Below are 27,206 nucleotides of genomic sequence, written 5' to 3'. Positions count from 1 at the left end.
TATGTGCCAAGGTCTTTATGAAGTTTGCTGCTTGGTCTTCACTACCACTTCACTACCACATATGAGTTTAATACTGTTATGTTTCCATTATCAGATGGGAAAACCTTTAAGTAACTAGCCCAGGGTCACACAGCTAGTAAGAAATTATACCAGGAAGTTTACATCAGAAGTCACATAGCTGGTCAGTAACTTCACTGTCCTCCAGCTCTGCTTGATTTTGCGATTTTGGTTCATTCTATATCGTCAGCATCCATAATATACTCTAGCTCCTCAAACATATGCAGACCAGCAACATTGATATCACCTGGAAGTATGCTTGAAAATTCCTGGACCCTAGTCCAGACCTAGGAAACCAGAATCGGCACTGTAACACGATCCCAGGTCCAGTGGGTATCAACCTTGTCTGCACATTGGACTTCCGTCAGTTCAGTTCAGTTGCTCAGTCATGTCTGACTTTTGTGACCCCATGGACTGCAGCACGCCAGGCTTCCCTGTCCATCACCAACTCCCGGAGTTTACTCAAATTCATGTCCATTGAGTCAATGATGCCATCCAACCACCTCATCCTCTGTCGTCCGCTTCTCCTCCTGCCTTCAATCTTTCCCAGCATCAGGGTCTTTTCAAATGAGTCAGCTCTTCACATCAGGTGGCCAAAGGATTGGCATTTCAGCTTCAGCATCAGTCCTTCCAATGAATATTCAGGATTGATTTCCTTTAGGATGGACTGGTTGGATCTTCTTGCAGTCCAACGGACTCTCAAGAGTCTTCTCCAACACCACAGTTCAAAAGCATCAATTCTTTGGCACTCAGCTTTCTTTACAGTCCAACTCTCACATCCATACATGACCACTGGAAAAACCATATTTTTGAGTAGATGGACATTTGTTGGCAAAGTAATGTCTCTGCTTTTTAATATGCTGTCTAGGTTGTCTTTTCTTCCAAGGAGCCAGGGTCTTTTAATTTCATGGCTGCAGTCACCATCTGCAGTGATTTTGGAGCACCCCAAAATAAAGTCTCTCATTGTTTCCATTGTTTCCCCATCTATTTGCCGTGAAGTAATGGGACCGGATGCCACGATCTTAGTTTTCTGAATGTTGAGTTTCAAGCCAACTTTTTCACTCTCCTCTTTCACTTTCATCTAGAGGCTCTTCAGTTCTTCTTCAATTTCTGCCATAAGGGTGGTGTCATCTGCATATCTGAGGTTATTGATATTTCTCCCGGCAATCTTGATTCCAGCTTGTGTTTCATCCAGCCCAGGGCTTCTCATGATGTACTCTGCATATAAGTTAAATAAGCAGGGTGACAATATACAGCCTTGACATACTCCTTTCCCGATTTGGAACCAGTCTGTTGTTCCATGTCCAGTTCTAACTGTTGCTTCTTGACCTGCATACAGATTTCTCAGGAGGTCAGGTGGTCTGATATTCCCATGTCTTTAAGAATTTTCCACAATTTGTTGTGATGCACACAGTCAAAGGCTTTGGTATAGTCAACAAAGGAGAAGTAGATGTTTTTATGGAGCTCTCTTGCTTTTTTGATAATCCAATTGATGTTGGCAAATTGATCTCTGGTTCCTCTGCCTTTTCTAAATCCAGCTTGAACAAAAAACAAAAAACTCTACAATTATGGTGGAGTAGAAGGACATGTGCTCATCTTCTCCTGCGAGAACTCCAAAATTACAACTCATTGGTGAACAATCATCAACAGGAGAATGTTGGATCCCACCAAAAAAGATACCCCACATCCAAGGGCAAAGGAGAAGCCCCAACAAGACAGTAGGAGGGGCGAAATCGTTGTTTAGAATCAAACCCCATAGCTGCAAGAGATGCTTGGAGGGCTCAAACAAACCTTGTGTGCACCAGGACCCAGAGAACCCACAGAGACTGGACTTCCATAGGGAGCTTGAAAGAATCCTGATGCCTGGGTTCCACTGACAGCGATTCTGCTTTGTCTGGTTATGGTTTCAGTATCGAACTTATAAAAAGCTTCCCAGGGGAATTCTGATGTGAGGTGAAGTCTGAGAACCACTCCTTTAAGCAAATATAGCTTGGTTCCTTTCTTCCTTTCTTCCTTAACTCATTTCTCTTATGTGCAATTGACCTTGCCGAAGTATAGGCACAGCTCTGTGGGAAGATGAACAAACAATTACAATATTGTAGAATAAGCACTATGAAAATCATTACCCCATTGGGCAGGGAGATCCAGAGGAAAGCCTGATGTCCAAGTTCACGTGAAAGAATCACGGCGGATTGTTTCCAGGACACCACATGGGTTTCAAAGGCAAATAGGAGTTCTTGGATCTGTTGCACCTATGCTCAGTTGCTCAGTTGTGTTTGACTCTTTTTCACTCTATGGAGCCTGCCAGGCTCCTCTGTCTATGGGGTTTTCCAGGCAAATTGAGCCATTGAGCCACCTGGGAAGCCCTGGATTTGTTGAGGGGGATGGGAAGCTGCTTATGGGTGAAGGGAGAGTTCTGTGTTTACTATGAAAGTGAGAGTCATAGAATTTGAAGCCATAACAGATTATAAAGATCATTTGATGAATCCAATGAAGTAATATTTACCTTCACTACATGTAATGCACTTTGATGTTTTCTAGTATTTCAATACTCTTTTCCTTCATTAAAAAAATAAATACTGGTCATGCCTAATTGAACTGGCTTCCTGCATCACTAATGGATCACATCTGCAGTTTGGAAGACCAGACTTAAATCCTTCCATCTTCCCTTGTAGAAAAAAATAATCTAGAATATTGAAATAACAGCCTGGAAGAGTAAAGAAAAATGTGTTCACATTCCAGTGTGAAGGATTTGTATCAGAACTTTTTTTAAAAAGCCTTCTGTATGGTTTTGGTTGTTGGATATTTCAGAAGGACTTGCCTTCCCTAGAAGTTCTACCCATTTTCTGGCAGACTAAGGCATAGACCTGTGCAGAAGGCCAGATGGTGATTAATAAATGAGGTATCCAGGCCCTTTCTTGTCGTCGTTGTTCAGTCGCTAAGACATGTCTGACTCTGTGACTCCAAGGACCGAAGCACACCAGGCTTCCCTGTCCTTCAGTATCTCCCAGAGTTTGCTCAGATTCATGTCCATTGAGTTGGTGATGCTATCTAACCATCTTATCCTCTGCCACCCTCTTCTGCCTTCAACCTTTCCCAGCTTCAGGGTCTTTTCCAGTTCACATCTGGTGGCCATAGGATTGGAGCTCCAGCTTCAGCATCATTCCTTCCAATGAATATTCAAGGTCCTTTCTAACCCCACTCAAATATCCTGGATATATTACTACTGAGCAGGAATTCTCAGTTTAGCTGGGTTTGGGAAGTGGTCATTGCCATTTGGGTGTGGGGAGAAGGCCTATTGGAATCACCCAGAGTCTTTATCTAAGGTACATGACTCCCAGCTCTTTTGATATGCACCCTGCCCTTTTAAGGCCCAAATTCCAGCTGACAGTATGTCCTATTGAGGCTGTGGGAAATGTAGGAAAAGCAAAAGTGAGAACCACTGATCTCTTCAGCAATGGTTCCCCACCTTTTAGGTTTCACAGGTGAATAAAAATTCAAAATGAGTTTGGGAATCAATATCAGGGTGCCAATATTTCATTGTGTCAAATAAGGAAGTAAAAAAAAATCCCAAATAAGCAAAAAAAAAAAAAAAAAAAACTAAATTCCCCAAACTACTGCTCTCTACAATATGCTACTGGAGATCAGTGGAGAAATAACTCCAAAAAGAATGAAGGGATGGAGCCAAAGCAAAAAGAATACCCAGCTGTGGATGTGACTGGTGATAGAAGTAAGGTCCGATGCTGTAAAGAGCAATGTTGCATAGGAACCTGGAATGTCAGGTCCATGAATCAAGGCAAATTGGAAGTGGTCAAACAAGAGATGGCAAGAGTGAATGTTGACATTCTAGCAATCAGCGAACTGAAATGGACTGGAATGGGTGAATTTAACTGAGATGACCATTATATCTACTACTGCAGGCAGGAATCCCTCAGAAGAAATGGAGTAGCCATCATGGTCAACAAAAGAGTCCGAAATGCAGTACCTGGATGCAATCTCAAAAACAACAGAATGATCTCTGTTCGTTTCCAAGGCAAACCATTCAATATCACAGTAATCCAAGTCTATGCCCCAACCAGTAACGCTGAAGAAGCTGAAGTTGAACAGTTCTATGAAGACCTACAAGAACTTTTAGAACTAACACCCAAAAAAGATGTCCTTTTCATTATAGGGGACTGTAATGCAAAAGTAGGAAGTCAAGAAACACCTGGAGTAACAGGCAAATTTGGCCTTGGAATACGGAATGAAGCAGGGCAAAGACTAATAGAGTTTTGCCAAGAAAATGCACTGGTCATAACAAACACCCTCTTCCAACAACACAAGAGAAGACTCTATACATGGACATCACCAGATGGTCAACACCGAAATCAGATTGATTATATTCTTTGCAGCCAAAGATGGAGAAGCTCTATACAGTCAGCAAAGACAAGACCAGGAGCTGACTGTGGTTTAGACCATGAACTCCTTATTGCCAAATTCAGACTTAAATTGAAGAAAGTAGGGAAAACCACTAGACCATTCAGGTATGACCTAAATCAAATCCCTTATGATTACACAGTGGAAATGAGAAATAGATTTAAGGGCCTAGATCTGATAGAGTGCCTGATGAACTATGGAATGAGGTTCGTGACATTGTACAGGAGACAGGGATCAAGACCATCCCCATGGAAAACAAACGCAAAAAAAGCAAAATGGCTGTCTGGGGAGGCCTTACAAATAGCTGTTAAAAGAAGAGAAGCGAAAAGCAAAGGAGAAAAGGAAAGATATAAACATCTGAATACAGAGTTCCAAAGAATAGCAAGAAGAGATAAGAAAGCCTTCCTCAGCGATCAATGCAAAGAAATAGAGGAAAACAACAGAATGGGAAAGACTAGAGATCTCTTCAAGAAAATCAGAGATACCAAAGGAACATTTCATGCAAAGATGGGATCAATAAAGGACAGAAATGGTATGGACCTAACAGAAGCAGAAGATATTAAGAAGAGATGGCAAGAATACACAGAAGAACTATACACAAAAGATATTCATGACCCAGATAATCACGATGGTGTGATCACTGACCTCGAGCCAGACATCCTGGAATGTGAAGTCAAGTGGGCCTTAGAAAGCATCAGTACGAACAAAGCTAGTGGAGGTGATAGAATTCCAGTTGAGCTATTCCAAATCCTGAAAGATGATGCTGTGAAAGTGCTGCACTCAATATGCCAGCAAATTTGGAAAACTCAGCAGTGGCCACAGGTCTGGAAAAGGTCAGTTTTCATTCCAATCCCAAAGAAAGGCAATGCCAAAGAATGCTCAAACTACCGCACAATTGCACTTATCTCACACGCTAGTAAAGTAATGCTCAAAATTCTCCAAGCCAGGCTTCAGCAATATGTGAACTGTGAACTTCCTGATGTTCAAGCTGGTTTTAGAAAAGGCAGAGGAACCAGAGATCAAATTGCCAACATCCACTGGATCATGGAAAAAGCAAGAGAGTTCCAGAAAAACATCTATTTCTGCTTTATTGACTATGCCAAAGCCTTTGACTGTGTGGATCACAATAAACTGTGGAAAATTCTGAAACAGATGGGAATACCAGACCACCTGCTCTGCCTCTTGAGAAATTTGTATGCAGGTCAGGAAGCAACACTTAGAAGTGGACATGGAACAACAGACTGGTTCCAAATAGGAAAAGGAGTACGTCAAAGCTGTATATTGTCACCCTGCTTATTTAACTTACATACAGAGTACATCATGAGAAACGCTGGACTGGAAGAAACACAAACTGGAATCAAGATTTCTGGGAGAAATATCAATAACTTCAGATATGAAGATGACACCACCCTTATGGCAGAAAGTGAAGAGGAACTCAAAAGCCTCTTGATGAAAGTGAAAGTGGAGAGTGAAAAAGTTGGCTTAAAGCTCAACATTCAGAAAACGAAGATCATGGCATCTGGTCCCATCACTTCATGGGAAGTAGATGGGGAAACAGTGGAAATAGTGTCAGACTTTATTTTTCTGGGGTCCAAAATCACTGCAGATGGTGACTGCAGCCATGAAATTAAAAGATGCTTACTCCTTGAAGGAAAGTTATGACCAACCTAGATAGCATGTTCAAAAGCAGAGACATTACTTTGCCAACAAAGGTTCGTCTAGTCAAGGCTATGGTTTTTCCTGTGGTCATGTATGGATGTGAGAGTTGGACTGTGAAGAAGGCTGAGTGCCGAAGAATTGATGCTTTTGAACTGTGGTGTTGGAGAAGACTCTTGAGAGTCCCTTGGACTGCAAGGAGGTCCAACCGGTCCATTCTGAAGGAGATCAGCCCTGGGATTTCTTTGGAAGGACTGATGCTAAAGCTGAAACTCCAGTACTTTGGCCACCTCATGCGAAGACTTGACTCATTGGAAAAGACTCTGATGCTGGGAGGGATTGGGGGCAAGAGGAGAAGGGGACGACAGAGGATGAGATGGCTGGATGGCATCACTGACTCGATGGACGTGAGTCTGAGTGAACTCCGGGAGTTGGTGATGGACAGGGAGGCCTGGCGTGCTGGGATTCATGGGGTCGAAAAGAGTCTGACACGACTGAGCGACTGATGTGACAATTATCATAAGATTAGGAAGGACATAATCTTAAAGGAAAGTTTTGTGAAATGAATATGTTTAGCCTTAAGAAATTTTAAATATGGTAGCAGAAAATTTCCCATCTTAACCATTTTTAAGTGTACGGTTGGGTAGTGTTAATTATGTTCAATTATTGTGTAACCAGTCTCCAAAATTTTTCATCCTGCCAAACTAAAATTCTGTACCCCTTAACAACTCATAATATCTCCCTCCCCCTAGCCCCTGACAACCACCATTCTAATTTTGGTCTCTATGAATTTGACTGCTCTAGGTACCTCGTGTAAGTGGAATCGCACAGTATTTTTGTCTGTTTGTTTTTGTGACTGACTCCTTTCAAGCCTTCAGGTTTCATCCCTGTTGTAGCGTGTGTCAGTTTCCTTCCTTTCTGCTCTCCCTCTGCTCGCCCCTGTGTGAGAATACAATGAGAAGACAGTAACTTGGAGGCTCTCATCCGACACCAGATCTACTGGCACCTTGATTTTGGACTTCCCAGCTCCAGAGCTATGAGAAATAAATGTCTATTGTTCGAGTAAAAAAAATCTGAATAATATTTTATCATATGTATATACTACATTCTTTTAATCCATTCATCCACAGAGGAACACAGGTTGCTCCCACCTTTTGGCTATTTCTAGTAATGCTGCAATGAACAGGGTGAACAAATATGTTTGAGTCACTGCTTTCAATTCTTTTGGGTATAATCCCAGAGGTGGGATTGCTGGATCATATGGTAATTGAATGCTTAATTTTTGGAGGTACCATCATATTGTTGGAAGACATTTAGCGTTTTCTAGATAAGAAAGCAACTGCTGCATTGAACTAATTTTTCTTAGTTTACTGTGAAGGCTTCCTCACATACCTGCATCAGTCTGTAGATCGATGCCTAGAATTACTGCTTCAACAGATATAAACTTATTTCTGATGCTGTCCACTCTTCAAATGAGGAAATCTGGGTTCTTTATATCTTGCCTGACAAGAAAGATAATTATTTTTCATCATAAAATATCCATTAAGTAGTTTAGAAAAGTATACAAAATCCATTAGCTTTATTGCACTAAATTATGAAAAACAAGACAGTTTCTGTTATTCACCTTATCAAGCCATCACTATTTTAAATTTGACTGTAGGTCATTATCATTCTAATATTGAGCATTGAAGACAGCAGACATTTCCTCTTCCCTGCATAGTGACTGAGTTTATAAAACTCCTCGAGGAGATACTCTTGCTTTCCAAAACTCATTTCTCTAAAGTTCATGTGTATCAAACTAAGTAAAATTTCTGAATGATGGGGCTTAAAAAAATTTTTTTTTCAAGTTGTTCTTTTTCAGTTCTTTGTGAGCTCCACAAGAAACTCTTTTACTACTGAAAGTCATTAGTTATTATCAAATAACTTTAATTCAGTAGGAAAAAATCCTAATAAAAGAAAAGAAAATCCTGCTGTATTAAAATGAAATCTTAATTGTAGCTGCCATATTGGCCTTGACGGTCTTGACAGTATTTTTCACATCACCCAGTCATTGGAGAGGGGTAGGCATGAAGAAACAGAGCACAATTTATTAGTAGTATGACGTGTCTTAAAAGACCTTACTCCTTGGAAGGAAAGTTATGACCAACCTAGATAGCATATTGAAAAGCAGAGACATTACTTTGTCAACAAAGGTCTGTCTAGTCAAGCCTATGGTTTTTCCAGTGGTCATGTATGGATGTGAGAGTTGGACTATAAAGAAAGCTGAGTGCCGAAGAATTGATGCTTTTGAACTGTGGTGTTGGAGAAGCCTCTTGAGAGTCTCTTTGGACTGCAAGGAGATCCAACCAGTCCATCCTAAAGGATATCAGTTCTCGGTGTTCATTGGAAGGACTGATGTTGAAGCTGAAACTCCAATCCTTTGGCCACCTCATGTGAAGAGCTAACTCATTTGAAAACACCCTGATGCTGGGAAAGATTGAAGGCAGGAGGAGAAGGGGACGACAGAGGATGAGATGGTTGGATGGCATCACCAACTCAATGGATATGGGTTTGGGTGAACTCCGGGAGTTGGTGATGGACAGGGAGGCCTGGCCTGCTACTGTTCACAGGGTTGCAATGAGTCGGTCACGACTGAGCGACTGAACTGAACTGAACTGATGATGTGTGTTAAAAGACATACTAGAGAAACTCCATAGATGTACATCTAAATGTTAATTGAAATGTTGCATTTTACTGAAGAAATTCCAGATCTCTCCTAATTCCTCCCTGGAATGCCAATGAATCATAATTTCAATATGTTACAAATTCTAAAAATTGTCATTTCCAAACCTGTGAATCTGCTCTTTGCACAAGTCATGTCTGAAGTTCCTCCTATTCAAATACCTTTTTTGTTTTTGCTTGCCTTACAAAGAACTCAATTCTGGAAATGTTTTTTATCTTTCTTACTTCTGACACAAAACTGAATCAGAGATCCCTCACGAAGTGTTTGTGTGTGTATGTGTGTGTGTGTTTTCTTTTTGCCCTTTCTCTGCTAAATCTGTGTGCTTTTAGTGTAGCACATTTTATTTTCCCATCTGTATGATTTGCTTGAAGCTTGGTACTTTTATGCCATACAAGAAAATGTTCTAAATGTATGGAAAAAATACACTTCATTGTAAAATCTGATTAAGTTATTCCACACTGTTTCAGTATGTTTGTTTCAGACAGTTGTAAGAGTGTTTTTTGGCATTAATCTTCTAGAGTTTATTATTTGTTCACAATTTGCCCATGGTATGAAAACGAATCTCCACCCAATCATTTCATTAGGCCTGTAGACTCTTCTTCCTTTCCCACTGTTTCTGATGCAGGTCAGCCTCTTACTTTTTTTTTTTTCTGGTGGTAAAATATATGTAACAAAAATTTTAATCATTAAAATAATTTTATTTTACTGAAGTATCATTGATTTACAATGTTGAGTTAATTTCTGCTATACAGCAAACAGCAAAGTGATTCAGTTACACAAACGTATATTCTTTTTCATACTTTTTTCATTACTATTTATGGATAATGATTATAGTTCTCTGTGCGATACAGTAGGACCTTGTTTATTCAAAGCGTCTTTAAGTGCACAGCTCAGTGGCAGTTAAGTGTATTCATATGATTGTGCAGCCCTCATCATTTTGTACCTGGGTTACTGCAACAGCCTTCAAAACCCAGTCTTGCTTCTAATTTTGCCCGCAGTAAGGAAACAGAAATCGTAACTCTGTTGACTTATTTTCACCATGTGCATCCGGAGAAAAAAAGTGAAATGTAAGGGGCATTCTTTGCCATTTCTTCTGTGCTTTTGTCTACATAGCTGATGAAGATCAAAGGCAGATAAAGTTCCAGGGGCAAAAAAAGGCATGTACCTGCTGCACTTGTGCTTCCCTGACGCAGATTATTCCTTGCTCCGGATATCACAGCCGACGCGATTGCTTTGTGAACCTTGAAAACGTAAATGCTCTTAAACTGATTTGGCACTAAAGGGTCTGGTCACCAGACGTACCAAAAGGCTTTTAGAAGTAAAATTTGTAGCTTAATAGAGCGCAGAAATGATTATTTCTAAAAACAAAGACGCAAAATTCTTAGACGGCTGAACTTTGTACACACACACACGCGCGCGCGCGCGCGCGCACACACACACACACACACACACACAGCGTAAAGGAGCCTGACCCGCCTTGGCCCCGCCCACGACCGCTGACGTCACCTGGTCAATCTGGTCCACGCCGAGTCCTGAGCCCTCTAGGAGGGTAAGCGCTTCGAAAACGAAAACCAGGAACCGGTTGACGCAAACTGTTTCAGGTTTGGAGCCTTTGGCAGTGCAGTTTTGCATCACTAGATGTCAGTGTGGGCTTTCCCGACCGCCTCTGCAGGAGATGCTCCAGACAGCACCCTGGGTCCTTCCCCAAGTCCTGGCAAACACAGGGCTATTTTCAGAACTGTAATTTCACCAAATATATTATATACTTACATATTTTGACTTTTCAGAGCTCTTGTAAAACACAGAAACCCTGAACCAAAGGCTGTTCTTTTTAATGCTGTGACCTAATCTCAGTGCTTGCATTTGGAAGACAGCTCACCACGCTGTTTTGAGGCAGGTGATGGGAAGTCCCAGCTGTGTTCCACTTAGGGTCTTTCAAAAGCAGCGTGCTATCTCAGATACTTGTAATACCTAGCTTCAGGAAATCAAGCATCTTATGCTACCATGACTCACGAATAGGGCAGGAAGCCAAGAAAAAAATATGTATGATTAGCTACATAAGAATTTCATTGGTCATGGTTATTAGATTTTCTTTAAATGTAGTTTGTCATCAGGGAGCTTCTGAAGTCTTAAAGAACAATCAATATATTCGTTTCCTATGGCTGCTGTTGGAGAAGGAAATGGCAACCCATTCCAGTATTCTTGCCTAGAGAATTCCATGGACAGAGGAGCCTGGCAAAAAGTCCAACACAAAGGACCAGCACACATGGCTGCTGTAACAGATTACCACAAACAGTTGCCTAAAAACAATACACATTTACTATCTTGCAGTATCAGAGGTCAGAAATCCAAAATGGGTCACACTGACTAAAACCAAGATGTTGGTGGGACTGTGTTCCTCTTGAAGGATCTCGAGAGAATCCATTTCCTTGCTTTTTCCAGCTTCTAGAAGCTACCAGCTTTCCTTGGCTTGTAGCCCCCTGTCTTTAGCAATGGCCCACTGAGTTCTTCTTGCACTGTATCACTCTTCTTGATGTATCATTTTGAAAAGTCAAAATATGTAAGTATATATTTGGTGAAATTACAGTTCCAAAAATAGTCCTGTGTTTGCCAGGACTTAGGGAAGGACCCAGGGTGCTGTCTGGTATATCTCCTGCAGAGCAGAGAGGCTGGCGGTCGGGAAAATCCACACTGATATCTAGTGCCTCTCCTCTCCTCCTCCCTGTTTCATTTATAAGGAACCTTGAAATTATTATTTTTTTTAATTTATTTATTTTCATTGAAGGCTAATTACAATATTGTAGTGTTTTTTTGCCATACATTGACATGAATCAGCCATGGGTGTACATGTGTTCCCCACCCTGAAACCCCCTCCCATCTCCCTCCCCATCCCATCCCTCTGGGTCATCCCAGTGCACCAGCCCTGAGCCCCGTCTCATACATTGAACCTGGACTGGCGATCTATTTCACATATGGTAATATACATGTTTCAGTGCTCTTCTCTTAGATCATCCCACCCTTGCCTTCTCCCACAGAGTCCAAAAGTCTGTTCTTTATATCTGTGTCTCTCTTGCTGTCTCGCATATAGGGTCATCGTTACGATCTTTCTAAATTCCATATATATGCGTCAGTATACTGTATTCATGTTTTTCTTTCTGACTTACTCCACTCTGTACAATAGGCTCCAGTTTCATCCACCTCATTAGAACTGATTCAAATGTATTCTTTTTAATGGCTGAGTAATACTCCATTGTGAGAGATGATTTTTTTTTTTTTTACATCTTTTTTTTTTTTTTTTTAATTTATTCGTTTATTTCTCATGTGTTCCCCATCCTGAACCCTCCTCCCTCCTCCCTCCCCATACCATCCCTCTGGGTCGTCCCAGTGCACCAGCCCCAAGCATCCAGCATCGTGCGTTGAACCTGGACTGGCATCTCGTTTCATACATGACATTTCACATGTTTCAATGCCATTCTCCCAAAAGATTATATATTAGTCAAAGGATTACATTTAAAAAATAAAGCATTATTTGCAAAAATAACTACTGGAGGTACTAATTAAAAATGGCACTTGGGTTTCATTCCCTGATATAATCTATTCCCCTTTCTATCTATTAGAAATACCGAAAAAAAAAAAAAAGAAAACCAACAAAGATAAAAAAAAAAAAAAAATGGCTGAGTAATACTCCATTGTGTATATGTACCACAGCTTTTTTATCCATTTGTCTGCTGATGGACATCTAGATTGCTTTCATGTCCTGGCTATTATAAACAGTGCTGCGATGAACATTGGGGTACATGTGTCTCTTTCAATTCTGGGAACCTTGAAATTAAATTGGGCCCATTCAGATCATACAATCTCCCTATCTCAAGACCCTTCATTTATTTATACCTGCAAAGTCCCTCTTGCCATGTAAGGTAATATATTCACAAGTACCATAGATAAAGGCATAGACATCTTTAGGTGGGCATTTCCCTGCCTATCACAGTCATTATTTTAAGTACAATATAAGATGCAATTTTTAGATACTTATTTTTTATTTACTGATGTATTTGTCTATGCCGGGTCTTACTTGAGGCACAGTGATCTTTGATCTTTGTTGTGGCATGCAGGATCTTTATCAGTTGCAGCCTGTGAGATCTTTAGTTGTGGCATGTGGGATCTAGTTCCTTGACCAGGGCTTGAATTGGCCTGTTAAAAAGTTCATCACCTCAAAAATTGCATCTTAGTCACTGAGACTTTCCTGGTGGCCCAGTGGCAAGGATGCAATTTTTGAGGTGATGAACCTTTTAATAGCCTAATTCACTGTGATAGAAAACTGCTGTCCATAGTGGACTGTGTGGGAAAATAACAAGGCCTAAATTTCCTTTATTCATGGAATGTTAACAAGGAGGAAAAATAAATTTGCCACACCCAGCATTAATATTTGGTTGCCCTCCAACCTGACTGCATACAGCACTACCTCTCCTTGCCCTGTGGTTCTGCATATTCAGAATGTCTATCCTAGGAATAGCACTGAGCTGGAGAGTGGGAGATGTGGTTCTTGCACTGAGAAGCATTGTACTAAATGAAATCCAGGGCTTTGAGAAAGCTGTTTATATCCCTGTGCAAATTCAGTATAGGATTGGATGCCTAAAGCCAACAAAACTTAACTCCATGGCTTGTTACAACCCAAAGGCTGGTTTTGTTCTGCCTTGTAGAGCTGAACGTATTTCCCCACTTCTCAAAATTGATCTTTCCTATCTAGTGCTCCCAGGGACCCAAAAGCTTACCTGTTATCCTTGACTGTCCTTTTTCAGTAATGTACAACACCTGATGGGCCTCCAAGACCTGTGGTGGCTACTCTTTTCATAGCTTTTAAATCCACTGTACATCAGTCTCCTGACTTGTCTTCCTCTTCCATTGTGCTTTCCTATCAAGAAACTCTCCAAAATACTGCTTGAGTTATCCTTCTAAAATGTATATACAATCATGCTACTTCCCTGTTTATGAAAGTGGTTGTCTTTTGTCTTCTGGATTGATTCCAACCTCTTAGCCCAGCACACCAAGCCAGTTAAACTTTGCCTCAACCTACTTTTCCAGCCTAGTCGCTTGCCTCATCGCCTCCCACTCTTTGTTTCAGCTCTAATGAACTGCTTGCTGCTCTTCAGATGCTCAGAGCTCTCCCTTGCTTCATGTTCCCTCAGCCTGGAATGCCTGTGGCTGCTTAAGCCAACTCTCAAGATTCAGTTCAGTATCACTTCTGGGAATTCATCTGTCCTTCACCCAACCCCTGTCCCTGCACTCGGCTCCAGCATGCATTTATCACACTGCACTCTAATCATCTCATGATTTATATCTATGTCCCCTGACTCTAGGCTCTAAGTTTTTCAAAGGCAGGGACCCTGTTTAACTTTGCATCCCCACTGGTAAACACAGGGCCTGGCAATTACAAATGCTCAGTCACCTTTTGCTTAAAGAATGAAGACATCTCCAGCGCAGGTCCCAAGGTATTCTGCAGTTTCCATGAATCAAGGACAACCTAGTTCAGGGCTATGTTCCAAAACCTACCTGGTTTAGACCTGTATCCTGAGAGTGCAGCCAGAGCCCAGCTAGTTTCTGGGAAACAGAGGGTGGGGCAAGTTGAACAGTAGCTCTTATTACTCTGTTTTCTCTCTGGTTGCCAAGGATAGACCATCCAGCAATTATGAGTTTACTACTTCCAACCTGCCCTAACCTGGTGGCATACATCAATCAACAGCTACCCAAAGGGAACTGGTCACCCGAGATATGGACTTCCTGGCTGAAAAGCATAGAAGATGGTAAATGGGACACATGCAAACTTAATGAGGTGATGACAGCCTGGTAAATCAGGACAGATTCAGGACAGGTACTGTCATGGCTGCCCGTCGTGATCCACGGCGGATACTAATGTCTTTTGTGTGCAGAGTGTCTCAGAAGCAGGCACTGTAGGGAGTTAAAAATAAAACAGAAACAGAGTTCTGTATTTGGGAGGCTTATGCAATCTAGGCTTAAAATAAGGGGCTTGCTTTCACTGGGGCTTTTGGCTACTTTTCGGTCTAGGGGAGGAGATGGTTAGGGAAAATGTCTTATAATACTATTTAATCATTGATGTATAACCATAGCGATTTCAGCAAGTGACAGGAAGCAGGGGGGCGAGTGTATATGCACTGGATAAGAGCCCACATGCATTATGTAGCAGAGAGCTATTTTTTCTCCAAGCCAAGCTATTCTTCACTTCTGGAGGCAGGGAAACACCCCTTGGTACTAACCTCATGACACACCTTTCCACTAAATCTTAAATTTTTTCAACAGTATGCCTCTCAGAGCGGGGATTCCTTTTAAATTTAAAACAGTGTGGGGAAGCTGAGGATTTCTTCATGAGGGAGGAAAATCATCATGTGTTGTGGTTGTTTTGTATGATGGGTTTTAAAATAGGGCTTTTAAATATTGGAAAAAATATATTGTTTGCAATCCAAGGTGGATTGAGAAGACAGCATAATATAAACATTTACACTTATTGATACTCCATATCATTTTGATAAGCAAGAATTAAGTTATTTTATTAGTAGTTGCTGACATGGTATCTCAAGCTGTTTTGGGAAAGGAAAATGATTTCAGAATCTGTGTTTGACATAGCTTAGGGATCTGGCCACTGATTAACATGAAATGCTGTCACAACATGTTTAGTCCTGTTTAGGATGCTGAAGTCTCCTTAGTGAAAGCATGATTTAATTATCTTGTAGACTCAAGAGATTTTTTGTTTTTAAAGCTTTAGATATATTTCAAATAACTAGTCCCTAGTCTCTTGATGACAATTTCTTTTCAAATTTTATATATATACATGCATACATATTCATCCATCTTATGACAATTAGATTTGCCATTATGTCATATTGTCATCAAAATTAGAGTAGTGATAGACATACTTATTAGTAAATTACTACTAAACAATTACTACCAATAAATTGTGCCAATAATGTGTTCAAATTATACAAAGTGGTAAAATCAATCCCAGTCAGTACTAGTATATATTAAACTGAATAATATCATAACTTGCTAGAAGTAATGCAAATTATTACAACCTGCTAGGGACAATCACATTGAGATTAAAATGTGTGCATCTATTAACAAATTTCAAAGTGTTTTCCAGTAGAGACTGAGTCTTTTGAGACTCACAACTGCTCTGTGCGATGGGTATTATGATCATTTGCATTTTACAGAGGAAACAGGTTTAGCCAGGTGAAGTGGCTTGTCCTAAATCCCATAGCCAAAGCTAGGCAAAGCCAGTGCCTAATGCTGGCCTGAGCTTATCCACTTCATGGTGTGGCTTAGGATCCTATCATGATGGCTCCATCTTTTGGAAGACAGGCATGATTGATTAAAGAATCAATGAAAGTAAAGGGATGGAAGAATTTGGCTTACTTGTGATCCCCCCAAAAAGTGTATTAAAGACATTATCTAAATTATTGATGTCCTATGAAAAATTACCCAACAACACGAGTCCTAAATATTCCTCTCAACTGACTTCAGTTTTATTAAGATATGTTTCTAATTACCACTCAAGTCTTTTGTAGGATGGATTAGGATAAATTTTAATGTTTAGATGCCTCATTTATGTAAAAAATGAAACGTAAGAATAGGAAAAAGGCCTATTTAAAGATAGGTAATTATACCTATGGCTTCCCTGGTTAGAGTAAAGAATCCGTATGCAATGCAGGAGATGCAAGAGATGCGGGTTTGATCCCTGGATTGGAAAGCTCCCCTGGAGAAGGAAATGGCAACCCACTCCAGTATTCTTGCCTGGAGAATCCCATGGACAGAGGAGACTGGTGGGCTATAGTCTACAGGGTTGCAAAGAGTCAGACACGACTGAGTGCGCACATACAATTATACCTATAGTCCTATAGTTTGGTAAGGAGACCAGATAGTATATAATACCAAAAAAAAAAAAGAAAAGGCAAAATCATGGCCTTTTAAATACTATAGTAAGAGGAAAGTGGGATGGCGGAGACTTTAGCAAAAGATGTAGGGCTGGTGCTGGCTGTAGGAAAGCCTGGTGGGGAGGCTGTGGCCTGACTGAGCAGATAAATGGGCGTGACAGGTCTTCTGCCTGGTGCAGATGTGCTGTATGTCAAAGGTCTGACCCGTCATAACTTTAAAAGAGTGGGCAAGAGAGGAAAGAGAAGCACACACAAAAAGAGTAAGTGCAAAAGGAAAGAGACGTGCTCTGACTGGAATTCAAACTAGATAACAGCAAACTGCTCGGTCAGGTATTTTTACTAAGTTCACAGCTGCTTTATTTGTTCCAGTGTGGGTTTCTGGTCACCAGTTTTGTCAACAGGAAGTACTTTAACAGTACAAACTAATTGTGAACCCCAAAAGTCTTTGATCAAATATCATCATTTAAACCTGTCAGGAGAAAGAAAAACAGAGCATGAGAAAGCTTCACACAATTTTAAAGAGCTGGGGCTTTGGTCTCTTGAAGAGTCACTGAGACATTAAAACAACAGCTCTGATTCGGTACAGGAGAGTGTCCTTGAGACGAGTGCTTCTCCAAGGATGTTCTGAGGTCCCATGGCATCAGCATCACTGGGCTGCTTGTGAGAAAGCACATTCTCAAGGTCTGATCCTGATCTAAGAAAGGAGAATCATTGAAGGTGGGGCCCAGCAGTCTGTTTTATCGAGGTCTCCAGTTGATTCTCTCATGCACTGAAGTTTGTAAAGCACTGATTTAGACCATCATTTGTCAAACCACAGATTACAACCCATGAGTGGGCTATAAAATCAATTTATCAGGCAGTAACCAGCATTTTACAAAAGTGAAATGGAACAGACCAGAAACTGGAGTGTATCCCATGTAGCATAGGTATGATTGCATAAGGCTTTGTTCAGTTCTGTACAAGTGTACTGATTTGGATGAAGCAGCACTTTTAAATGTTGAAGAAAGAGTAGGGTAGAATAAAGAAGCTACAAATTTTAAACAAAGTCAGAACTGTTTGGTTGACAATAAAACACACTGACAGCTTAATGTGCATCCCTGTTTGGAGAGAGACAGAGGAAAGAGGGAAGAGGGCCAAGGAAAAAAAAAAAAAAACCCAAAAAACAGAGCAGGCCAAAGTTTCATAATTCCAGGATCCTTGAGGGGAAAGAAATAAGTCCCACTCAGAGAGAAAATAGAAGGGGAATCGACCACAAGGGAGTTATCAAGGGGGATTCGTGCATGTGTGCTCAGTTGCTTCAGTCATGTCTGACTCTTTGTGACCATATGAACTGCAGCCCTCCAGGCTCCTCTGTCCATGGGATTCTCCAGGCAAGAATACTGGAGTGGGTTGCCATACCCTCCTCCAGGGGATCTTCCTGATTCAGGGATTGAACGCAAGGCTCTTTTGTCTCTTGCATTGGCAGGCAGGTTCTTTACCACTAGCACCGCCTGGGAAGCCCATCAAGGAGGATAAGTATGAAATAAGGTCATGTGTAACCTTCAGGAAACCATCATTTAAGCTGAAATATTCATTCACTCCTTCATTCATTCATTCATAGATCACTTATTGTACCATCACAGGTCCCAGGTACTGTGTTAGATGCTGGACAGTACTGTTTAATGACAGCAAGAAGATGAGTAATAACTCTAACAAGATCTGTTGTGTGAAGGGAATATTAACTTGTGTTGAGTGAGAATACTCAAGTTAGCCTGTGATGATGGGGTTAAGAGTAGAGTGACAAGTGACATCCATATGGAGAGGGTGTTTAATCAAAATGATGACCACATTTCAACATGATAGTTTATTCTGAAGTTAATTAATGGTTATTGAGATAAGTGGTTCTTAAATATTAGCATGCCTCAGAATCCCTTCAATAGCTTGTTCACACACTTTTTGATTTAGTACTTCTGGGGGGTGGGGGGAGGGTGGGGTCTGAAAATTGCCTTTCTGACAAACTTCCAGGTGATGCAGATACTACTGATCTGGGCACCATACTTTGAGGATCACTGACCAAAATGACTAAATGAACAGTTGTGCTGGATGGTATTTCTAGACACACAATGTAAAGCAGAAGGAATTTAGCTGACCCATACAGACACAAAACTTTTTTCTTTACATTTTGATGGCTTAAAAACAATAGCTGCCACTTGAAAATTTTCATGTAACTTAATTTTTATTGTAAAGATTAAAGTGTTACTAAGATTTCATACTTAGCTTAGATGTTTGATGGCCAGACAGTTGTTCTTGTGGGGCAAAGATATGTTTGCTATGTGCTTGCCAAAATTATTTCCTTCCCTTCCTGGGCACACACACAAATCCACATTTTCTGACCCCTTTGCAGGTAAGTTAGACCATGTGACTGATTTCTGCCAACATGGAGAGTGGGAAGGGGGATGTAAAATCTTCTAGTCTTGGCCAAAACTTCTTCCTATATCTGTCCTTTTTCTTTGGGTGGCACAGGATCTAGTGAGGGGACCAGGGGTCTGCTTAGCCACAAGATAAGAACCTGGGTCCCTGAGTCACCACTTGGAGAAGAGACACTCAGGATTGCCACTTACGTGGGAAACTATTTGGAGGGAGCTGAGTGGGTTTACCAAGTGAACTTGTAATGTGCTTTCATTGCATCATGAACCTGAGGTCAAGGGGCTTGTTTCCATTTTGTGGCTTAGCCTGCCCTGATTAAGATGCTCTTCCTGGCACTAAGTAACACAAAACACACACTTATGAAGCAGAATGAATAATCATTACAACCCTAATTTTTACCCTGTATGTTCAGTTTGTAAACGGCCTTCTCACTATTCATTTATTCAACAAATACCTACCTGAAGGTTACTGTGTGCCAAGCATTGCAATGGTGAGACAGAAAATGACACTTTCCATGCCCTCATGGAATTTACAATCTTGTGAGGAATGGACATAAACAATCAAATAAAAAATTCCAGGTGTTGTGAGTGGTATGAACACTGGAAACCTGGCACTATAAGGAGATGTTTTTTCTAGGTAGGAATAAATGAATAAATATTGAGTACTTTTTAGGTGTAATTAACATCTGAGTAAAAATGATTTAAAAGAATAGGTTTGGCTGTGTTGAAGCAAAATATATATAAATTTGGATATGAGCAAGAATCATAGGGTTAAATCTTTTCATTTAACAGTTTTAACTAATGAATGGGGTTTGCTCCATATTATAGCTATCGAAACTTTTAAAATGCATAATGTATAATGACGCATAAAATTTTATATATGATAAAATGTACAATGATGAGTGTTAAACTCTTTATCAGTTGTTAGTTCCTCAGAGACCTGTAAAAGTCTTTTATTCCCTTTGAAAGTCATAATTTGTTATTTTTCTCTATTAACAATAAGTTCTTGCCATATTGGTATAAATTCCTGTTGAACCAGAGTTTCCCACCAAAGGTCTCATTCAATAAAACTTAAATTGGATTGAATAACTAGATTGCTTGCTTAAATTAGAGCTTATCATTCTGGTCATGACTTTGACCTTTCAAACTTTATTTTTGCTTACCAAGTAAATGTTAAATTCTTAAAGAGATGGGAATACCAGACTAACTTACCTGTCTCCTGAGAAATCTGTATGCAGGTCAAGAAGCAACAGTTAGAACCAGACATGGAACAACAGACTGGTTCCAAATTGGGAAAGGAGTACGTCAAGGCTGTATGTTGTCACCCTGCTTAACCTATATGCTGAGTACATCATGAGAAATGCTGGGCTTGAAGAAACAGAAGCTGAAATCAAGATTGCCTGGAGAAATATTAATAACCTCAGATATGCAGATGATACCACTTTTATGGCAGAAAGCAAAGAGGAACTGAAGAGCCTCTTGATGAAAGTGAAAGAGGAGAGTGAAAAAGGTGGCTTAAAGCTCAACATTCAGAAAACTAAGATCATGGTATCTGGTCCCATCACTTCATGGCAAATAGATGGGGAAACAGTGGAAACAGTGGCTGACTGTATTTTTCTGGGCTCCCAAATCACTGTAGATGGTGAATGAAGCCATGAAATTAAAAGACACTTGCTCCTTGGAAGAAAAGCTATGACCAACCTAGACAGCAGAGACATTACTTTGCTGACAAAGGTCTAGTCAAAGGTATGATTTTTTCAGTAGTCATGTATGCATGTGAAAGTTGGACCATAAAGAAAGCTGAGTGCTGAAGAATTGATGCTTTTCAACTGTGGTATTGGAGAAGACTCTTGAGACTCTTGGACTACAAGGAGATCAAACCAGTCCATTCTAAAGAAAATCAGTCCTGAATATTCATTGGAAGGACTGATGCTGAAGCTGAAGCTCCAATCCTTTGGCTACCTGATGCAAAGAACTGACTCATTTGAAGACTCTGATGCTGAGAAGGATTGAAGGCAGAAGAAGAAAGGGACGACAGAGGATGAGATGGTTGGATGGCATCAATGACTCGATGGACATGAGTTTGAGCAAGCTCCGGGAGTTGGTGATGGAAAGGGAAGCCTGACATGTGGCAGTCCATGGGGTTGCAGAGTCGGACACGACTAAGTGACTGAACTGAAGTAAACGTTGGTTCCATTAAGCTCATACCCAAGATGAAAGAATTTTGAGTAGCTCAAGATTGAACTCCGGGAGTTGGTGATGGACAAGGAGGCCTGGCGTGCTGCGATTCATGGGGTCACAAAGAGTTGGATGCGACTGAATTGAACTGAACTGAGTTTTATATATATATATATATTGGAGAAGGCAATGGCACCCCACTCCAGTACTCTTGCCTGGACAATCCCATGGATGGAGGAGCCTGGAAGGCTACAGTCCATGGGGTCGCTGAGGGTTGGACACAACTAAGCGACTTCACTCTCACTTTTCACTTTCATGCATTGGAGAAGGAAATGGCAATCCACTCCAGTGTTCTTGCCTGGAGAATCCCAGGGACGGGGGAGCCTGGTGGGCTGCCGTCTATGGGGTCGCACAGAGTCGGACACGACTGAAGTAACTTAGCAGCATACACACACACACACACACACACACACACACACACACACACACACACACACAGAGTACATCAATATCTATACATATAGTCTTCTGTTCTGTTTAAAAACTTGATTCTCATACTTCAAAGTGATAATCATTACATAAATTACTCATTACTCATTACAAGTATGAGAAAAAAGACAAAGTATTTCTGCAGTTTGTACAAAAAAATACCAGTTACTATTATTTTCACATACAGAACACTTTTAGGCATTTTAAAGTTCGAAGGGTCACAGCAGGGTGTCCACTGGGTATCTAGACCATGCTTTGCCACCAAAATACCACATTACAGTTTGGACTGGAGTGAGAAGAATTTTATTCAGTTCAGTTCAGTCGCTCAGTCATGTCCGACTCTTTGCGACCCCATGAATTGCAGCATGCCAGGCCTCCCTGTCCATCACCAATCCTGGAGTTCACTCAAACTCATGTCCATCGAGTTGGTGATGCCATCCAGCCATCTCATCCTCTGTCATCCCCTTCTCCTCCTGCCCCCAATCCCGCCCAGCATCAGAGTCTTTTCCAATGAGTCAACTCTTCACACGAGGTGGCCAAAGTATTGGAGTTTCAGCTTCAACATTAGTCCTTCCAAAGAAATCCCAGGACTGATCTCCTTTAGAATGGACTGGTTGGATCTCCTTGCAGTCCAAAGGGACTCTCAAGAGTCTTCTCCAATACCGCAGTTCAAAAGCATCAATTCTTCGGCGCTCAGCCTTCTTCACAGTCCAACTCTCACATCCATACATGACCACTGGAAAAACCATAGCCTTGACTAGATGGACCTTTGTTGGCAAAATAATGTCTCTGCTTTTTAATATGCTATCTAGGTTGGTCACAACTTTCCTTCCAAGGAGTAAGCGTCTTTTAATTTCATGGCTTCAGTCACCATCTGCAGTGACTTTGGAGCACCCCAAAATAAAGTCTGACACTGTTTCCACTGTTTCCCCATCTATTTCCCATGAGGTGATGGGACCAGATGCCATGATCTTTGTTTTCTGGATGTTGAGCTTTAAGCCAACTTGTTCACACTCATCTTTCACTTTCATCAAGAGGCTTTTTAGTTCCTCTTCACTTTCTGCCATAAGGGTGGTGTCATCTGCATATCTGAGGTTATTGATATTTCTCCCAGCAATCTTGATTCCAGCTTGTGCTTCTTCCAGCCCAGCGTTTCTCATGATGTACTCTGTGTATAAGTTAAATAAGCATAGTGACAATATACAGCCTTGACGTACTCCTTTTCCTATTTGGAACCAGTCTGTTGTTCCATGTCCACTTCTAAGTGTTGCTTCCTGACCTGCATATAGGTTTCTCAAGAGGCATGTCAGGTGGTCTGGTATTCCCATCTCTTTCAGAATTTTCCACAGTTTATTGTGATCCACAGTCAAAGACTTTGGCATAGTCAATAAAGCAGAAATAGATATTTTTCTGGAAGGTTGATGCAAATATAATTGCGGTTTCACACCGTGAATTTTAAATCATCATACCTGGGGTCAAGCCCATCTTTATTATTTAAAATAGGAACCATTATAATCAACACATTTTTGCCAACAAGAAATAAGTTTGTTTATCCCTGTAGTATCGAAATCAATACTTAGGGATTTGATGAACTCTTGGAAAGCATTTCCTGCCTTCTGCTGGCTCTGGAAGCATTTTCCCTGCAAAAAGTTGTCGAGATGGTTGAGAAGTGGTAGTCGGTTGATGAGAGGTCAGGTGAATATGGTGGATGATGCAAAACTTCATAGCCCATTTGTTCAGCTTTTGAAGCGTTGGTTGTGTGATGTGCAGTCAGGTGTTGTCAAGGAGAACTGGGCCCTTTCTGTTGATCAATGCCAGCTGCAAGTGTTGCAGCTTTTGGTGCATCTCATTGATTTGATGAACATACTTCTCAGATGTGTTGGTTTGGCTAGGATTCACAAAGCTGTAGTGGATCAGACGGACAACAGAGCACCAATCAGTGACCGTAACCTTTTTTGGGTGCAAGTTTGGCTTTGGGAAGTGCTTTGAAGCTTCTTCTCAGTCCAGCCACTGAACTGGTCATCACTGGTTCTCATATAAAATCCACTTTTTGTCACATATCACAATCTGATAGAGAATAAGAGAAGAACCTAATGTAGAAAAAGAGAAGATGACCCTTCAAAACGATTTTTTTTCATTATTGGTCAGCTCATGATGCACCCACTTCTCGAGCATTTCACCTTTCAAATTTGCTTCAAATGCTGAGCAACTATAGAATGGCTGATGTTCAGTTCTTGGGCAACTTCTCATGTAGTTGTAAGCCTCTCAATTGGTTATTCTCAACTTTCCATGGGCAGCCACTATGTTTATCTTCAGGCTTTTATCTAGTCTGCAAAACTTCTTCAACCACCACTGCACTGTACATTTGTAAGCAGCTCCTGGGCCAAATGTGTTGTTGTGAGTTGTCTCTGCAAACTTGAGTAGGAAAATCTCTTGAATTTGCTTTTTCTGTAACATCATTTCCATAGTTGAAATAAATAAAAACAATAGGTCAGCCAAAAACATAAAGCAAGAAATGTGCATTAAAATGATGTACAGCACAATCATACTTAAGAATGTATTCCAATATCAAATGGAAAATTTAAACAATGCAAAAACCGCAATTGCATTTGCACCAACCTAGTAGTAATTGACATTTTAGCGAAATTACAGGGTTTTAAAGCAGCAGGTGCTGTGGAGATTTGATACAAACATCCCAGGTAAGGAAACTAAAGTCCACAAAGGTAAAATGATTGCTTATTACACTTAGTTTTGGTCCCAGACCTAGACCCCAGGTCTTATGAATCGGTTGCAGCTGTCTCTGTGCCGCAGTTTTTGCTCTACAGCTGAAGATCATGTTGGATTATCTTTAGTTCTATCAACTCTGCTTTCTCCACAGTCGGAGTGTTTAAATGGGATAGATCTAATTCAGATCAAGTTGCCTTCAGCGTCCTAGGTTCTTTCTTTTGTTTTCAGTCTTTTATTATCAGACTGGTGAGCTTCTGCTTTATTTAAAAGACGCACTCGGAGTAACATCAAGGAGGAAGGTCGACACCGACTCAAACGCAATGGCTAGGGACACAGGACGGAAACACACCCAGCCCCAGCTGTAAAAAGGTGAAGACTACCCACCGTCAGGTCCAGCGTCCGAGGGCCACGTGCAGGAGGAGGGGCCGCCTTCTGGTTGGCGTCCGGAGGAGCTCCGTCCCTCCAATCAGCGCAGGCCCCGCGGTGGAGAGGGGGCGCGCCCTGCAGGGGAGGGCGGGGCCAGAGACCTGTCCATCACCGAATCCGCGGGTGGCAGCACCTACCCCACTAAGGCACCTAGGCGAGACAGGGCGGGAGCGGGAAGGCCGCAGCGAGGGGGGAGGCGGGGCCAGGCCGGTGGGAGCCAATCCGCCGGGCGGCGCCAGGGGGCGGGGGCGGGGTCACCGCGGGCGACCCAAACACACGGGTTCGGGCGCACCCTGGGGCCGCGCTGCTCCTCCGCCTTCCGGTGCGAGGGCCGCAGTACCTTCTTCCCTTCTGAGCACCCCCACCTCGTGGTCCAGACCCTACCCACCCCCCCGCCCCTCCTTCTCTGGGGGAGCGCGGTGACGGTTGCCGGGAAGCGCGCGCTGCCCCTCCCTCTCCTCCTGCGTCCTCTCCTCCCGCGCCACCCGTTTTTCCTCCTTCTCAGTTAATAACAGCTGGGTGGCTGGGGGAGGAGGGAAGGTGGCCCCAGCGGAGTCTGGGCGGGCACCTCCCACTCACCCGCGAGCCGCCGTGGGAGCAGGAGGATGGCGGCGGTAGCGGCGGCCGCCCGGGAGGAGGCGGTGCCGAGGGCCCGGGCGCAGAGCGCAGCGGCGGCGGCAGAGAGCGGCAGCGGCCCGTCGCGGCGCACCAGAACCGAAAGCAGCGGCAGCCGCGCAGCCACCTGAGCCGCCCCTCCCGCCGGAGCCAGCGATCGGCGCCCGCGGGAGCCGGGACCTCCTTCCTCTCCGTCTCTCCTCGTCTCCCGCGTCCCCAGACAGGCCGTCGATCTCGCTCGTCACCCCTTCGAAGAGCGCGGCGGGCGCCGACCGCCCCCTGGGGCGCCGGGCGGCGGCCCTGGACGTGCGGGCTTCTTTCTGCGCCGGCCTCCGCGCCTCGGCCCTGCCCTCTCGCTCCCGCGCTCGCTCCCGCCCTCCCGGCGCTCCGGGCACTGTGCGCGGGCCCGGCCCGGGGCAGGGCGGACATGGGCGCCAAGCAGAGCGGGCCGGCCGCTGCTAACGGCCGCACCCGCGCGTACTCGGGCTCAGATTTACCTTCCAGCAGCAGCAGCAGCGGAGGGGCCAACGGGACCGCGGGCGGCGGGGCGCGAGCCGCAGCCGCTGGGAGGTTTCCGGCTCAGGTGCCCAGCGCGCACCAGCCCAGCGCCTCCGGCGGCGCCGCGGCGGCCTCGGCGGCCCCGCGCAGCCGCTCCCTCGGCGGGGCCGTGGGGACCGTGGCGTCGGGGGCCCGGGCGGCGCAGTCAACCTTCAGCATCCCCAACAGCAGCAGCGGCCCGTACGGCTCGCAGGACTCGGTTCACAGCAGCCCGGAGGACGGCGGCAGCAGCGGCGGCAGGGACCGGCCGGCGAGCGGGGGTCCCGGAGGGCCGCGCCTGGTGATCGGCTCCTTACCAGCTCACCTCTCGCCGCACATGTTTGGAGGTACGGCCCTTTCCCTCTCTGCCTCCCGCAGGCGGCACGTGGGCCGCGGCTGCGCTTATTTTTACCCTTCTCCTTTTCTCCTTCAGCCCGAGCGCCGGGGGTTCGCCCTGCGGCCGGGCCGGGTCACCCTCTTTGGGGTGGGAGGGAAAGAGAGAGGGAGAGAGCGCCTCTTAACCCCTGCAGCGCCGCTACCGCGGGACCCCAGTGTTTGGTTTTTGAACACCGCGTGCACCCTCACCTCTTCGTGGCTTTCTCGTACAGAAAGCCCTTGTTTGCTCCCGGAGGTGAAGGGAGCAAATATTGTTTTAAAAACAAACGCAATAGCTGGTGCTTGTGGTTTTTAGTAGCAGGAAGTCGGGACCCGTTGCTAAATGTAGTTGTATCTGGTGACTCGAGTGGTGAGCGGTTTTTAAAGGCCAAAAGTCAGAGTCTCAAATGAACAGATGAGTGTTTGAAAAAGGAGAGAGTTATCGCTTTTGGAGTAACTTACTGTAGAGCTGTAATTCTCATGTCTTGTGTCAGTAGTCCCACCTACTGTGTATGCTTTAATTGAGTGAATGTGTTAATAAAAAGTATATTTTTAACCTCAGTAAACTGCTGCTTTAGATAATGATTAATGTGAGTTCTGCTTAATTTGGACAGAACATGAAAAAATTGAGAACTGTTTCTTAAGGAAAGAAACCAATAA

General features: G+C 43.0%; 2 protein-coding genes across 6 annotated transcripts in view; one reads left to right on the top strand and one right to left on the bottom strand.

Annotated features, from left to right (window-relative positions):
• LOC109557480 (uncharacterized) lies at positions 1-26,063 on the bottom strand. Of its 4 annotated transcripts, XM_070787899.1 has the most exons (7): positions 25,599-26,063; positions 24,978-25,094; positions 10,358-10,562; positions 10,017-10,092; positions 7,522-7,631; positions 6,938-7,068; positions 1-2,123 (listed from the first exon to the last, which is right to left on the bottom strand). In XM_070787899.1, exons 1-3 carry the CDS (start codon positions 26,061-26,063, stop codon positions 10,449-10,451), a joined length of 696 nt encoding a protein of 231 aa, XP_070644000.1. In that variant the 3' UTR covers positions 1-2,123; positions 6,938-7,068; positions 7,522-7,631; positions 10,017-10,092; positions 10,358-10,448. The 4 variants fall into 4 exon arrangements, with proteins under 4 accessions (XP_070644000.1, XP_070643998.1, XP_070643999.1 ...); XM_070787897.1 differs by having other exon boundaries at positions 10,017-10,562; XM_070787898.1 differs by lacking the exon at positions 6,938-7,068 and having other exon boundaries at positions 10,017-10,562.
• Positions 26,062-27,206, top strand: part of ZNRF2 (zinc and ring finger 2) — a 96,507-nt gene continuing 95,362 nt past the window's right edge. For both annotated transcript variants that reach the window (XM_019958817.2, XM_070787895.1), the window contains exon 1: positions 26,062-26,518. In XM_019958817.2, coding sequence (XP_019814376.2) covers positions 26,062-26,518 — 457 coding nt within the window. The remainder of the gene's footprint in view (positions 26,519-27,206) is intronic.

This window comes from Bos indicus, chromosome 4, assembly GCF_029378745.1.
Source record: "Bos indicus isolate NIAB-ARS_2022 breed Sahiwal x Tharparkar chromosome 4, NIAB-ARS_B.indTharparkar_mat_pri_1.0, whole genome shotgun sequence".
In the NCBI taxonomy this organism is placed as follows: Eukaryota; Metazoa; Chordata; class Mammalia; order Artiodactyla; family Bovidae; genus Bos; species Bos indicus.
This window is presented reverse-complemented; position numbering and strand designations above follow the sequence as displayed.

What these genes read in the sequence shown, in the direction of transcription:
- LOC109557480 (XM_019958819.2), bottom strand. Translation starts at nt 26,063, where the DNA reads ATGTCCGCCCTGCCCCGGGCCGGGCCCGCGCACAGTGCCCGGAGCGCC. An exon ending in GCTCCCACGGCGGCTCGCGG is followed by an intron (nt 25,095 to 25,598) that starts GTGAGTGGGAGG and finishes CCTCCCCTGCAG; the next exon opens with GGCGCGCCCCCTCTCCACCG. An exon ending in CTCGGACGCTGGACCTGACG is followed by an intron (nt 24,315 to 24,977) that starts GTGGGTAGTCTT and finishes ATGATGTTACAG; the next exon opens with AAAAAGCAAATTCAAGAGAT.